The sequence below is a fragment of the Phalacrocorax carbo genome, chromosome 3 (assembly GCF_963921805.1).
Source record: "Phalacrocorax carbo chromosome 3, bPhaCar2.1, whole genome shotgun sequence".
Classification (NCBI taxonomy): domain Eukaryota; kingdom Metazoa; phylum Chordata; class Aves; order Suliformes; family Phalacrocoracidae; genus Phalacrocorax; species Phalacrocorax carbo.
The window spans coordinates 39,296,368-39,312,817 of NC_087515.1; the positions used below are offsets into that span (position 1 = coordinate 39,296,368).

Genomic DNA, 16,450 nt, shown 5'->3' on the forward strand with positions numbered 1-16,450 from the left:
CCATTGAAAGAAGTCCTGAAATAAAGCTGAGAAAAACATACAACTACCTCTAAGATTTTGCATCTTTCCTGCACAAGAGTTCAAAGGAAGCTCTTTGCCTTGCACACTGCCTCTTTGCCAACTTCCATCAAAAGAGTCTGGCTGGATTTCTTATCATCTCTGGGTAGCTATCCTTGAACAATGGACAAGACTGTTTTAGCCTAGGCTCTTTGAAAACAAGCCTTTTAGATCCTGCAATATTCTGCCATTTGCTTCTAAGGGTACCACAGGAGACAGGGTGAGGAGCAAAGGGCACATAAAACAGACAAAAATTGATGAAGATTAGGCTCAACATGCAACAAAACTTATGAAATTATTTCCTTATCTTTAATGATGTCTATATAACCTAAATACTGCAGTCAAAATAACAGACGCATGGTGCCTAGCATAAAGCAGAACAAAAACGTCCCATATCCCAAAAGAATCAAGTTTTTGAAATCTGGAAAAAATCCCAGAAGAAACCTGCGCAAATGTAGGCTAACGTGTATAAGGTGAGCACTAAACCAAACAAACAGAAAAAATCAACCCCTATAAAGCAATGCGGAATTTTCTCAATGTAGCACCTTATTAACTCAAATGCCTGGGAAAAAAATTACTCCTTGTACATTTTCTTCAGAAACGTACTGGTACAGATTAATATTTGTTATTGCAAAGCGTTCTGCTCCCATGTTGAGTTTCTAAAATGGTTTTTACAGCGATTTCTCTCTGGTTGCAAAAATTTTGGTATTCATTACAGGAAAGCCCATGTCCAAAAACAAAATACATGTAATACACCGTGCTAGAGAGAAAGCTATTGTTTAAGGCTAACACTTCCCCATCATGATCCACTGGAAGTAACCCATATTTCTAACTGTATATACAAACTAAACCAAAGTCCAGTGAGTGTAATTATGCTCCACATTTAACATTTAAAAAGTAGCATGTAGAAGTATGCATCGCCTTAAGTGTAAGACCAACACAAATGGTAAATGAGATAGTACTGTGAAATACAATGAAGACACATCTCTGTGCACAGAAAAGGGATTTGAAAGTTTATATTTGAGCATTGTATAATTACCATAAACTGCTATCAAAACCAGTTATAGTCAGAACTGAGCTTAAATTATGGTAATGGCTTTCATCTTACACTGCCCACAGACAATCTGGAAAAGGAGGTTATGGAAAGTGAAATGGCATCACTGGAAAAACAGCCAAGTTTCTCTGCAAATCTCACTGATTCTTTTCTACAGCTGTGCAGTGCCCCCTAATGAATGAATAGGGTAGATGCTAAATAAAAGCATGCTGCTTTTTTTTTTTTTCTTCTTTTCTTTAAGATAAAGTGTTCTGTGAAGAATACTAATATCATTATTATGGGAAGGAGGTGCTGATTTTTTATTTTCAGTAGTATTACAGTCACTGTGGTTTTTAATAATCTTATGAGAAAATATTGGTTTATAATGATTGTAACTGTATGTGCAGTACCCTAGACATTTAAAGAAAACAAACTTGGAAAACAGACTGCTAAGTGAAGTTTCTAATAAAGAAAAAGTACTCTGTAGTCCAGGCTGTGAGCTCGGAAGAGATATCAAGAAGTGGAAGACACGGTATTTCATTCTACCTGTTGCATAACACAAGGATTAGATATTTACAAAACCAGGAAATTCCGAACAGATAAAGAAGAAATCCTCCTCACGCAGTGCAAAATTAAGACTCTAGTAGCCCTTGTCTTATGCTGTCAGGGAAGCGTCTATCTAGAAAGACAATGACAGAAAAATGTATTTATACTTATGATGAGACTGCAGATATAACAATACTAGTAGGCGTCATGATGGATATAAGATCTCGCACTTCAGGGCTGACATCACAATCTAGACTTCTGTCTTCCCAGAAGATTATTCTAAATCTACCCACTACAATTTGTGAACTGCAAGTTCCCCAGTTCATCTGGGAGGGGAGATCACAGATCAGCTTCTATACACAAAAGACAAGAGCATATGGGAGGCAGGGAAATCACAACTGAATTTGCTTAACTTAAGCTTAACTGAAGATCACTTGACTGTAGGTGCTAATGATACTTACTGCCCCTCAAAACATTAATCCAAGAAGCTTAGTGCATAAGTGGTCCCACGTTACAAGTGGAAGCTGCACACCACGGTACTCAGAACGATGAGCTTGAACTAGTGCTGCTTCAGAGAAACCTCTTCAAAACCCACTGTGTCATTTCTTCAGACATCCTGAAGCCCACAGCAAGGCAACAAAACACTTGCATAGCTTGCAAAGGAAGCCTGACCTGTAGTGTGACCTAGCTATCTGCTCTGTAGGGAAATGCTACAAAAGTAAGCAATGTTCACAAGAACTTCAAGTACACTGACACCAGTTACTCCAGCTTCTGTTCTAACGCCTCACCGTTTTCTTCAACACATTTCTGAGAAGAGGGTACCTACCAAAAGGCAATCCTGGAACAGGCTATTTTATGATCAAGAATAAAAATGAACAGGGTTTTTCTCTGACAAATGCAGGCCTGCTGGCCCTTTGCCATAAAACAGTCCTGGAAGCTGGCTCCATAGCATTGAGCCACCCAAGAGCTCTTTCTGACTTTTTGCAATTCCTCCAAATAACAAACAACTCAGCCCAAAGCAGCAGTATACTGTGAAAAAAAGTGCTCTCGTATCCAGAAACTTCAATTTTTAGGAAGCATCAGGAAATCATCTGGAACAGCAAGTGGGGATGACTGCAGGAACACTATACACTTCTGGGAAATGCTAGCAAAGGCACTTCATACTTGAAACTTAAGGGAAACTATGTGTCATATTTTTCCTGGACATACATACCTTTAATGCATTGGAATTTCAAAAGTAATTTTGTTATCATGTAAACTGAAGGTTGAGCACAGTGCAGTAAAAATATGCATACATTTATATAATTGTTTATTTAGATTTACATTACAGCAGGAGTGTTGTTTGCATTAAGAGTGGAACATAAGTTAATATACTACTGAAGTAATGGTAGAAACTTTTTCCCCACTCAAAGTTTAACTATGCCTTCTCAGTTTAATTTTAGAGTTACATTAGAGCACATAATCTTACCTAAATACGTCAAATATCAAACCTCAGATATCAGAAAATGATTACAAAAAGCCTCCAGCATTCTCTGGGAAGTACATTTTAAAAGATAGAAGCTAAAAAGCCCTCATCTTTTATTTCACATTAAGTTTTAACTCACATAATATAAAATACAGTCAGCCCATTGGGAAGCACGCTGTAAAAATAAAGCATTAAAACAGAGGAAAATAAGCAGCACTACAAGTTTTAGTACAAGCTTCCCCGTTCTTTCACAGCTTGACTATGTAACCTAAAATAGATCTCAAAGGTATGTGGAGAAGTACATCAAACTTCACCTGAGCTCAAAAAAAATAAAGTCAATTTAAGTAGTCACTACTTCGATTACTTGATGTGGACGTTCTTATTTGGGGAGGGGGGAATGAAATTAAGTTGAATTTGCTTCAGAAATAAATTATGCTACTCTGAAGTAAGTGCTGTTTTTCACATCAGGATGGACACTGAAGAAGAGTCAGGAAGAGCTTTTCAGAAATACAAACTGCACATTAAGTCTGCCAGTTGACATTTCACCAATTCAACAGTTCAAAGTTTTCTGAAACAGGTGTCTTATATGGCCAATTTGCCACTAGCATTCCCATGAATGGGTAGAGCCTCTCAGGAGATCATATTTCAGATTTGGTCTGCTGAAGTGCTACTAGAGCCTGCTAGGTATTTTAACTGGTATCTCTGCTCAGCAGGAAAGAGTGTATTTTTGCTCTCAGTTTCTGCTGCTGGGAAGGGATTAATATATGTGAGCAATTCTAATTGAGCTTACACAATCAATATTTCCTTCATCAAGGAACAGATATAAAAACAAAGCCATGTTTTCAAACAAGCTCCCTGATGTTCCCATAAAACCATTTCCTAAACATTCAGACTTTTTTTGTAGGCTACTAGCTGCCATATATGTATTTTATACACCCAGATGCCATTACTAGGGAAACGGCTACTTTTTTTACAGGAAGCCTTGTCTTCTCAGAGTATGGAAAACCCATTTGCTCTGCATTCTTCAAAAATATGTTTGTTTGGGTTCTTTTTTGCATATGCTGATGTCTCTTCCACAGCAGACTCATTACCTTTCTGCAACAAAGGTACAAGTTCACACAGATCCTTCCAGAGCCTTCATGCTCTGAAATTCTCTTCTTTCTTACTGTCACTTTGGTTTGCCTCATCATTATTAGCAGACCTGCAGAATACATTAGAAATTTAAAATTCATAACTAAGTTGATAACAGTTAGTTAGATCAGTATTTGAAATATCACAAAATATTTACCTATGTGCTTCCACACTTGTAATTGAAGTCTTCCATTTTCTTCCCCCAAATTTTCCATCACAGTAAAGACAATTCAATTTGAAAACTTCTTCCCTTTCCCTTTTGTAATTCCAAAGTGGATTAAAAACCACTTTCACTGCTCTGACACAATTCAAGTCTGGTCTTTGCCAGCCAAGTTTGCAAGGCTGTAAACTCAACTGGATAGCACCTCTATATTTGGATAGAAACATATGAATTTTTGAACACTACTAAGATGAATTTGCAATGTCAGAGGTCATTCTGGGAAGCAAACCCTGTTGATTTTAAGAGGAACCCTGCTGATAAAGGAAAAAACAGTAGAGGAAATGAGGGATGACAAGCAGAATCTCCTCTGTAGACTTGGTCTAAAGAAACGATGAATGCAGCTTGTTATTTTATTTGTGTTTATTATTTTCCACATCTTTCCATTGGTTTCCACTGATGATATCAAAGTATTGACAGAAAACTTAGACCTCCACTGCTATAAGAGCAAACAGAGAAAGCATGCAGGTAGTGGGACCAAATCCAGAGCTCCACGTCCAGCAACATTTCCACTGAAGAAATCAAGTATATTGAAGTCTCAACCACAGCACTACTTCTTTATGAGGATCTCCCTTTTGTACAGCAGGTGACACGAACAGAGGCGGAACAAGAAGGACAGGGAAATGTCCTACTGTTATTAAAAGACTATACAGCAATACAGGCGTACCAGGGACTACATCATAACTGCCACAGTCACAAAAACTAACATCATCCTAAAGGGTTGAAAAATCTCAGCTACAATAAGCTGCTTAACATTCAATCCTTGATGGATTACTTGTGTCAGAACTTTTATTTAGAGGGAAAAAAACCCAATCAAAATTTGCCCAAGGTCCTATAACACCCATCTATTTTCATGAGAGCTTGGCCTTAGGTCTTCAGCATAAACTGCTGCCATGTACACTGAAGAGCTATCTACCATCATTAGCAGCAGTCATTGAAAACCAGGAACAGATCACCAGCCCCATATAACAGTCTGTCCCAGTACAGCGCTCCTAATTCCCACAGTACCAGGGAGAATTTGTCCTGCAGGTATTCCTAGAAAATGGATCAGAAAACAGGACCCTGGAACCCAACAGTTAAACACATAAGTGAAGTCAAAAGTCCGAGTTCGGTTAGTGCTTCATTTGACTATCCCAAAGAGGGCATCATCTAGATAAGATGAGTCTGGCCCTGTGCCATCCTACTCCCTTCTTTAAGGGATCAAAGTACAGTGTTTGTTGGTCTGGCAGCAGATTGACAATAACACAGCTCAAGTGTCACCTGAGGCCTGTCTGTAAGCAAAGTGGAAGAAGATTTTTTACTTTCACTTTTGTTAAATTTTATCCAGCTTTTGCAGAAAAGAAAAAAAAAGTTAGTGGGATAATTTAAAAAAATTCTCCAAGGTAATTACTTCTCATTAGAAAATTCCCTGGAAAGACATATCTGCTTCTCAAAAGCCCAGATAGACCCTGTGTAAAAAGAAAAAAAACCTATACAACAGAACATACAGCCTCATCTCAACTCCATGACAGATGACATAAGTCTGACAAATTAAGTGATGCACATGTGCATATATGTATCTCTGATACAAACACATAGTGAATCCATCGAGTACTACAGCTAGAAAGAAAAAATTAAATACATTCTGAATAACTTTTTCAGTTAACGAGTTACCTCAAAGAGCCTAATTAGATTAATAATCAAGTTTGTGGAAAAACTGCACGCACATACACGTGTGACAAATTTTTGTTTACCCCTATCATCTTCCCTTTGGCTGCCAAACACACAGCTGACAAAGCATAAACCCACTAGCATTTAAAGGAGAAAAGAAAGAGAAATATTGTCAATAAAACCACACAAACAAGAAAGAAATATGGAACCTAAGTTACGTGGCTGAATCACCTCCAGCTTCTACCATATGGAACAATTTCTATACCTTTACAACACTGCAGTTGTAATATAAGTCTTCATAGCTTAACCATATGAAGAAGTTGCTTAAATTTTCCACCTACTGTCACATTCTAGGCAATCTCTTAGACTTGAGACCAACTTTTACATCACTCCAGCTTCTTCTCCTACAAAACACTCAAACAGGCTTTGCAGTCCTTATCACACACTAGCAACAGTTTGGTCAAGCTACATTTCTTCCAGCAGATAGGCCTTCATCTGTCACAGAGACAGAAAATTGCACATTATCTCCAGGAGACGTAAAAAAGAAGTCATCCTCATCTGCAGTTACATATACAAATACATGTAAAACAGTAATACTTCTGCTTTTACTTTTATTTCAAAGCTGTATGGTACATACAAGTTACTGTGTTTGGAAAGAAGCACACCAGACTAAGTGATTTCAGAAGATAAAATCCTTTGCTTACATCAAGTAAATACCTTCTTAAAATAATTCATAGCTAGGCTGAATCTGTGATTTTCAGGTTTTAATATTAATTGAAGTAGACTAAGAATCAAGTAAAGCAATAGAACCTATTAATTACAGTGCCTGTACTAAATACAAGCAACACAGACAACGTTTTGAGACAACGATCAATAATTGCAGATATTGTAAACACTTTGCAGACTGCCAAAGTTCAACTAATTAAGACTCAGTGATTCTCCACCCTGGGCTGGGTTACACCAATTACAGATGGAATCGCAAACCAACCTCATTAGAATTTGTTACACTCTGGATCATGACCCTGGCTGAAACAAGGCTGAGAATCAAAGTGAAGTCAAAGCCCAAAATAGTTTGGGATGTGTTGCCTAACACAACACACAGCAAGATATTTACGTGATCAACCTGAAGATACTTTAGTCCTAAACTACTAACATTTCACCACCCTGTGCCTTCTTCAAGAACATGTAACAAATTTAATACCATCAGGTTGGTAAAAGGGTGGTTTCTTATCTTGGAACACCTTGTCAAACCAGATTTTTTTTTAAAGTTACATTAGCATAATGAAAGAGGAAGACAAAAAAGTTTAATTGAGGAGTATTTCTACTTGAGCTAAATTGCCAGTCAGTAAAGACTGCCAAGTTATTTATCATCTAAGAACAAAGGTTGAAAAAAGCTGTTATTAAATGACATGAGAATTTAAGATCATTCTATGTAGAATTCTAACTAAAAAAAAAATATCTGCAAAGAGACAAGAAGTTTCCATAAGTCATGAGAGCCAAGCCTGCACTTGATTTAAAAAACAAAAACAAACAAAAAAACAGCAAACAAAAAAACCTCAAACTGTCTTAGCTCTCCTGTTTCCCAGAACATATTATTTTATCTAAGCAAAGTTAATAACGCTTTGAGCCACTCCTACGTGGAAAAAAAAGTAATTTAAAAGTAATCTTCTATTTACCCAAAGAAAGGAATAAGTATCACACATGCACACAAATTTACAGCATCTGAAACAGTGCCCAATTCAATTTAGAAGTCTTGTAAATTTCTTTCTTCAATAACTCAAGACCATAAATAACTGCACTATTTGTACCATCCTACCTTTCACTTAAGATTCCACATTTAGAAAAGCACATTCATATTATCTGCAAATTTGCAGAAAAGCACAGTCTCATATGAAGCTTCTATTTTATATAGTTAGTTTGTTATATAAAAGCTTGGGGACTTTCACGTTGGTTGAAGGAAAACACAGCCCTTAGTCATATGCTAATTTTCCAACAAAGTTACAGCAAGGAGCTTCAGCTAAAAATAGAATATGTATTTGTGCATTCCTGGTGCCCTGCCAAAATTCAGGAAGGCTTTCATTTCTGAACAGGATAACCATTAGTGGATAGAAATTTACTTTTTTGTAATCTGCATATTTAGAAGGTAACTTTGAGATGCATTTTAAATTTATAACTTCTAAGTATTCAACATTATACAACATAGCAAAGAAAAATGCTAACCCCTTTATCCTTAAGTATATCTATATTCAAGAGAAATAAGATGGTTTCTCCACATACTACTTTGCCAACATTTTGTCTTTTCGTACCAAGATATCCATTTCCATAGCATTTTCAACTTGATTATTCATCGATAGGCCTGCAATCACTAAATCAGGACTCTTACCATACAAAAGAATTCAATACAGCCTTGTATTAGTGACATTGTCAGAATTATATGGCTAAATAATTCCACTAATACCCTTCCATAGCAAATGCCCTTCCATCAGGCCATTTTTAAGTATAACCAAGCTGGAATCTGTCTGAAGATTCTTTACGTAAGAAAGGAAATACTATTGCCAGCAGAGACTACTTGAGGGAGGGATTCATATGCTGTGTGCACATGTACATACTGACAGATGAAGCTACTGCCACAAGAGCTAGTATCTCTTTCTTCATATGCTATTATCCATCACTGCCTATTACACGTATCACGTCTGACAGACCACAGTGACGGGTATCTCACTAAAATGTGAGATGAGCAACACAGTGGAAAGAAAACCTGGAAGATTATCACATACAGAACAAAATCCCATACCAGATTTACGTAGGGTGGAGGGGGTGTGTGAGTAGAGCATGAATGAGAAAAGACAAGAATTTCACATAAAGCATAGGTCAGGAGTTGCAAAAAGACCGATAATCTTCTGGAGGTGGGCTTAGCTTAGACTCCAGTTTGCCCTGCAAAAGGTGAACAGGAGCTGCTCCCTATTTCTGCAAGCACACGTGCCCTCTTCCCCCCCCGCTAAAATTACCAACAGTAAGAAGCAACACAGGATGCCTGTGTCAGAACATGTTAATCCTTCATGCTTTGTCTATCTTATAAGTCAATAACATGTTCACATGGAAGTATGCAAAGCCACTAGGTACTGTGTGATAAAAGTATGAGCAGAGAAACTTTATGCCTGTGCAGGTCTCTATCATACGAAATGCACACAAGCTGTATCATACCTCCCTTCCAATGGACTGTCATGAAAGGAAATGCTTAATAAGTTAAAGATGTCTGAAAAGTCAGAACGAACCCATGAGCTAGACAAACAGATCAAGCATACGTTCCAAAATTGAAAAAAAGCATGTTACACAAAATGAGCTATGTGCCAAAGCTGTATGTGTAGATCTAAATCAGTAAAAAAGGTGTTAAAACCGTAGACACTTACGACTTAGAGATGACCTAACTACTTGGTTATCCCAAGACAACCAACCAAACATTAAAGAAAAACATACCCACATTTCTTTAAAAGAGCAGAGATTTTTTTTTTTACTTCTGATCAAAATTTCCCTATTTAAGTAAATTTGGAATAATGTATCCCCTATGAGTTGCCATTAAGTCCAAATGAAGATGCTACTTGAAAGTTTTCTTCAAAATGCTCTATACTCCTATTATTCAATGCTAACTCATAACTACCCAAGGGGAAAAAAAAAAAATTGTTGCTATTTTTTGTACATGTGTATGTTAGAGTCTTTACTGTTACCCCACCGATGTGAGGTCTCATTACAAAAAGCCCAAGAAGTGTATATATCAATCAAGCCTTTCCTCTGAGGGAAGGATGTCACCTTTACAACCACCATGGGATGTGCACTGCAAGAACACTGAAGCTTTTATGAGAAGAAAATGAAGTCTGAAGGGAAATCTTACTGTGATTTTAAATTTAGAAACAGCTTGAGAAAGCCTTTATCTCTTACCACTGTTGAAATAATCATTCACAGAATGAGTACCTAGATCTCTATTGCTTTCTAAATGAATAGTAACTTGATTATTTAACATAAATCATTAGCTGCTGTAAAACTTTCATGAAATTCAGTTAGTTATAGCACACACCAGAGCCTATAACCTGCTTTTCTTTTATCATAGCAGTTTTATTATTCACATTCTAGTAAAAGGTTTTACACCTGAGCACACAAAGCTCCGATATCCAACACTGACAATTATGAAAGAAAACACATCATATTGACACAACGTTCTTACTTTTAGCAGTTCAAAATAATGAAGACAGTGGTAAACAGGGGCAAGGAGCAGTCGGGGTAGAACATACTGAACAGCTTCTTTAAAGCCTTCACCTATTGACTAGAAACAAAATAAGTTTCAGTCTTAAAACAATAAGTGTATTGAAGCAACACTATAATGTAATTAAAATAGTAATATCAATGATATGGCTTACTTAAAAGAAAGTTACCTGTAAATAAAATGCTGCTCCTGGCTTTGATAACTGACTTAGAAAATGATCATGAAAACCAGGTCGCAAAATATCTTGCGCATATGATTCATAGGGATCAAATGCTAGTTCCTAAGAAGAAATACAGAATAACTTTATGAAACTGATTTAATAGCTAAACTTCATATTTCTTAAAGAAAATACATACACTACATAGGAGAGACTTTTCTGTATACTTTTTGCAAAACCTATAGAAAAAAAAATTAATGCTTTTACATGCACAGGCTAATGGAGTAATTCAGCCTGGAAGAGATCTCTGAAGGTCAACCAGTCCAATTCCCTGGAACTGGGATTGGGCAGGGTCTACCTCAGGGCCAAAGCCAGATCCAGTGTCAAATCTAGCTGAGGTTGCTCAGTTGAGTTCTGAGTACTTACAAGAAGGGAGGCATCAAACCCTCTCTGGGGAGCCTATTCCAATATTCAATTGTTCTTGTAGCAGATTTCCCGTCCCCCCCCACGCAATATCTAATCAGGATTACTCTTTTGACCATTCACATGCTCTCTTCCCTCTCATGTCACCTCGCAGTTCTCTACTGTAAGCCCCCAGTAAAAGCCTGTTTCAGTCTTTTCTACACTATCCCTTCAGGTAACTGAAGGCAGCAATAAGATCTCTTTCCTCAGACTTCTCTTTATAAAAGTAAATTAACCTGGCAGTCTTAACCCTCTTTGTACATCATGGGCCTCAACTCCTTAATCATGACAGCAACCCTCATGTATAAGCATGTCTTGTACTAGGAAGACAAAAACTGGACACGGTATGCCAGATGTGGTCTCAAGTGCTACACAGAAATGAACCCTCAACCTGCCGGCTACAATTTTCCTAATATAACTCAGTAGGCAGTTAGCCTTCACTGCCAATTCCTCAGAATCTCCAAGCCCTGTCAAGCCGTACTGCTCCTCAGCCACGCAGCTGGATCACTGCATGGCATTGTTTGGTCCCAGGTGCAGATCTTCATGTTTGCCTTTACTCTGCTCCATGAGGTTCCTGTAGGTCCATTTCTCCAGCCTGTCAGGTCCCCCAGGAAGTAGCCCTGTCCTCCTATGTGTTCCCCCACAATTTGGCATCACCTACCAACCTGACGAAGCAGACCTCCTCCCACAACACTAATGCAGACATTAAACAGTATTAGACCCAGTATCAAACACTGAGGAATGCCAGTAATCATTGACCAGCAGATGGACTTTGTATTGCTGATGACAGTCCTTCAATTCTAGCGAATTTTCTACCCATTCTATAATTCAACTGACTAGTCTATATCTCACCAAGCTAACTATAACAATACTATGAGAGGCTGTGCTGAAGGCCTCACTTAAGTTCAGATAAGGGATACTAACTGCTCTTCCCGTCATCTGCAGAGCCAGCCATCTCCTCTCAGAAAGTATTCAAGTTGGTCAGGTACGGTTTGTCCTTTGGAAATCTCTGCCTGCTGTTGCCAATCATCATCTAGTCTAGGATGTGAATTCCAGAAAGATTTGCTAATCTTCCCAGGGACTGAGGAGAGGCTGACCAGCTTCTAGTTTCCAGGAACCTCCTCATCAGCCTTTTTGAGATTGGGCATAACACTATCTCCAGTCACTGGAATCCCTCACAACTCCACTAAATTTCAAGAATTCTAGACAGTGGCCTTGCAATGACATTAGCCAGCTGCCTTAGTATCCTGTCCTACCCAGTAGACTTGCATATACCCACCTTAGATCAATAGCCCCTAACCTGATCTCTGATTTTTACCTCACTCCCTCAATCTTTGGCAGCAGGCCTAACTGGGAAACCTAGAAGCACATCTTGCCAGTAAAGACCAAGCAAAGGAGACCTCAGTACTTCAGTCCATTCCATGTTCTCCAGCACAGGGTCTCTCACCTCATGAGAAAGATACCATGTTTTCTACCATCTTCTTTTTCATGCCATTTCACCTATACAAGCCCTTCTCACTTTACTTAACATTCCTCACCAAGTTTAACTCCAGCTGAGCTGCAGCCCTCTTAATACCATTTCCACCTGCTTAGACAATGCTGCTACACTCCTCCTGGGAAGCCTGTGTTTCTTTTTTAATCATAGAATCATTCAGGTTGCAAAAGACCCTTAAGACCATCAAGTTCAGCCATAAACATAACACTACCAAGTCCACCACTGAACCACGTCCCCAAGCACCATGTCTACATCTCTTAAATACCTCCAGGGATGGTGACTCAACCACTTCCCTGGGCAGCCTGTTCCAGTGCTTAATAACCTTTTTGGTGAAAAAAAATTTCCTAATATCCAATTTAAACCTCCCATGGCACGACTTGAGGCCATCTCTTCTCATCCTATCACTTGTTACTTGGGAAAAAGAGACCAACACCAACCTCGTTACAACCTCCTTTCAGGTACTAGTAGAGAGGAATAAGGTCTCCCCCTCAGCCTCCTTTTCTCCAGACTAAACCACCCCAGTTCCCTCAGCTGCTCCTCACAGGACTTATTCTCTAGACCCTTCACCAGATTCATTGCTCTTTCAACAAGCTCCAGCACCTCAATGTCTTTCTTGTAGTGATGGGCTGAGTATGGTTAAACAGGAAACTCCAAGCTGCGCTTGTCCTTGCCTCCTGCTACACTTAACCTTTTCCTTAGGGACTGGGAATGCCTATTCCTTGTGCTTTGAACACACTGCCCCTGAAAATAAACCGCTCTCTTGAGCCCCTTCTACCCTCCACGCAGCTACCAATGTGATCCTGCCTCCCAGTTCCCTGAAAAGCAAAGTCTATTTTCCCAAAGTCCAGGGTCTTCAGTCTGCTTATCTCCTGCACTTTTGTCAGGACCTTAAACTCCACCATCTCTACCACCTGTGGCTAAGCCTGCCATTAGCTATGATGCTCCTGCCAGTTCTTCCTTGTTCATGACAAAGAGGTCAAGTGCAGCACCTTCCTTAGTTGGCCCATCAGCATGTGCCACAAAAAACTGTCCCCAGTGCCCTCCAAAAATCTTGTGGATTATTTGAACCACAGTAACTATCCACCCGGCAGATGTCAGGAAGGTTATTCTCCCAAGAGAACCAGGGCCTGTGATAAGGAGATGACTCCTACTTGTTTAGAGAATGTTTTGATCACTTGTCAATTGGGCAGTCTTTGCAGGAGAAGCTTGACTGCAACATGCTCTTTGGTGGCCTCCTCCTGTGATCCTGATCCTTAAGCATTCAACCAGCTCATCATTCATTCCATAACAGAGCTCCATGTATTTGAGCTGACCTTTTGTTAAGCATCCTGGCCTCATCTTCCCCACCTGTCCGTCCTTAGTTCCTGTATTCATTATTCATACAGCCCTCCATCATGCAACCCTTCCTGCCGTGTCGCTAATTCCAGTCACATTGACAGCTCTGTAACTGTGCACAGACTCTCAGATCATCTTATCTGTACATGAACACCCTGGTGAAACAAGACACTTCAGATGAGCCTTTGGTTGTCCAACCTTCTCAGCAGGGAGGTAGAAGAGCCTTTGCTGTCATGCTTTCCATTATGCATGTCGCCTTCTGTCAACTCTTCAAATCTGCAAGTTTTGATCCCCATCCATTAACAAGCCTAGTTCAAAAGCCTTCCTCACCAGTTTAGCAAGCCTGTTGGCAGAGAAGCCTGTGTTCCACTTTGTCTTTCCACAGCAATCCTGATCTACAGCCAATTTACAGGACACCTCCATTTCTGTTGAAGTCTAGTCACAGATGGGTTCCCATTCCCCCACCCCCCCCCACCCCGTGGTCTCTAAAGTTTAAACAGCTGTATAAAAATTCATGTTTAGAGACTAAAAAGGTAAAAGCACTCTCAAAAATGGGTAGTCTATTCATCATGGTGGGGTTGGAAGAAGAGATCTCAACCTAAACAAAGGCAGCTAGAACAGAGATGCACTTAGCATCTAAGTGCAAGTCATTAAAATACTATGAATAGCAAAAAAAATCCCAAGTGTTTTCTTACCTCCGCCATGTCTTCAAAACAGCTGCCTACTAGTGGATGAGGGCTACCTTCATCTGTCATTTCAACAGTGTCTTCTATATGACCCAATAACTTCACACTAAGTTCATGAATGTCTGATATACGACTAAATATATTTTCTACATCCTGTGAAAAGCAATAGAACCAGAAAATACATCAACAGTGAATTGGACACAATTTTTAAGAGGAAGAGGTTATGTGCAAAGCTACTCTGTTATATGAAAGTCAAGCACATCTCCTTAAATGGAACGAGATTTTAATATATTTTATTATATACTTTCTGTATAACTTAAAGGACCATAGAATTCATTGTAAAAATAATTACTATATATGTATAAATATATTAAAATTTACAATGATTCATCATGGAAAAGAACAGTGACAAATCTTAAGTCACATGCCTGCAAGTGAATACAGTAAATTGGGTGGTTTCTTCCACAGTTCTACAAAACCAGTGTTTCCCCACAAGTGCTCCTTGCCCCTTTACTATTTCCATTTCAGAACTCAAGACAAGTGATTCCTCTTCTATTGATATGTTAAACTGGACAACGGTTAATTTCTAAAAGTGTTCATCTAGATTTATAGATATTATAATGGGGGGGGTTGTTTGTGGTCTGTACAATACTTACATGAGATGAAAATAGTTTGGAGTTGGAGGCATATGGCTCTCTAAAAACTCTGATAATGAGATTTAGTTCCCTTATATATTGTCGAACTTCTGCCATAAATGACTTCACTAGGTCATAATAGGTTTGCTCCCCTGAGGTGGAGGGTTCCTCATCAGATAAAGTTAGTGCACTTAAGTCTTCTACATCTTGATGGAACATATCCATTAATACCTAGGCAGCAAAAAGGGGAAAATCCACAAATTGAGAAGTCAGACTTATCAGCAGTAAGATTTATGTATTATCATTCTGCAACTGGTTGAGCATTACAAAAGCAGTTTTCTTTGCTATGGATTTACAAGTTATTATTCCCAGTGGCAATCTCTGAAGAATTCCCCGTTGTTTATACCAATACAGGCATCTCTCCAAGAACGCAGTCCTAAAATCAATTACAATTTTAAGCAGTCTATGAAGTATACAGACACATTTAGCATTCAGCTGTATTCTATTACCCTGAATTAGCCATGCATAAATCTAAATTTCTGAAGATACTGTATTATTTGAAGTAAAAATTTGTGTGCATTTTGGCTTTTCAGCTTTAGCTTTAACAGGAAGTCACACATGATCATGTAATCTGTGATGAATACTGACATGCCCATACAATGTACACAGCCTGGTTTCTGTCCTTAATAACTTCTGAGTTCTCTTGTTAAAACAGACCCTCGATGAAGGGTACTAGCTTCAGAAAAGGTGGCATTCACATTGCAGAACTACATAGAGAACAGGACCTCTAAAAACTTTTGACTACTGGAGGTCTCAATTCACACCCGAGCAAGGCTTACCAAACACAAGTAATAATTTGAACTTCTCAAGAAGAGTGGATCACTGAACTCTTCTTCCAAACATGATACCTGAGCCAGGAATCATTACAATGATTTAGCAAGCGGCAAACAGAAATCACTTTGGGTTGTTTCCATGATACTCAAAGAACATCTTAAAGGTAAACTAAATAAGTTGACTGCAAATTAGTAAAAGGCATCCTAATTTGAAGTATCTTTAGCAGAAGAAAACTGTAAATAGGGTCCATGAACAATCTACAGCAATGTACCAAATCTTTACAACAAGCCAGCGTAAGACATAGTTCAACATACAAGAGGACTTTGTCCTGGGATAGACAGATGGGACAGTATTTATAAACAAATAATCTGCCCAGAGCTACACCCCTTCCAGGAAGCCACGAAGTGTATCAAACAATACATGTGAACTTCAAAATAAATGAGAACTTAAGTGCTGCTTGCCAGCCTCTCTTCCAAACAGATGGAGGTG

The 16,450-nt window shown here is 38.7% G+C and overlaps 1 protein-coding gene across 6 annotated transcripts in view; it reads right to left on the reverse strand.

Moving 5' to 3' along the window:
- Positions 1-16,450, reverse strand: part of SOS1 (SOS Ras/Rac guanine nucleotide exchange factor 1) — a 54,015-nt gene that overhangs the window by 22,460 nt on the left and 15,105 nt on the right. For 5 of the 6 annotated variants that reach the window (XM_064446614.1, XM_064446613.1, XM_064446615.1 and 2 more), the window contains 4 exons: positions 15,149-15,358; positions 14,502-14,645; positions 10,527-10,637; positions 10,319-10,417 (listed from right to left, as the gene is read on the reverse strand). In XM_064446614.1, coding sequence (XP_064302684.1) covers positions 10,319-10,417; positions 10,527-10,637; positions 14,502-14,645; positions 15,149-15,358 — 564 coding nt within the window. The remainder of the gene's footprint in view (positions 1-10,318; positions 10,418-10,526; positions 10,638-14,501; positions 14,646-15,148; positions 15,359-16,450) is intronic. The other variant, XM_064446617.1, reaches the window with a different exon arrangement.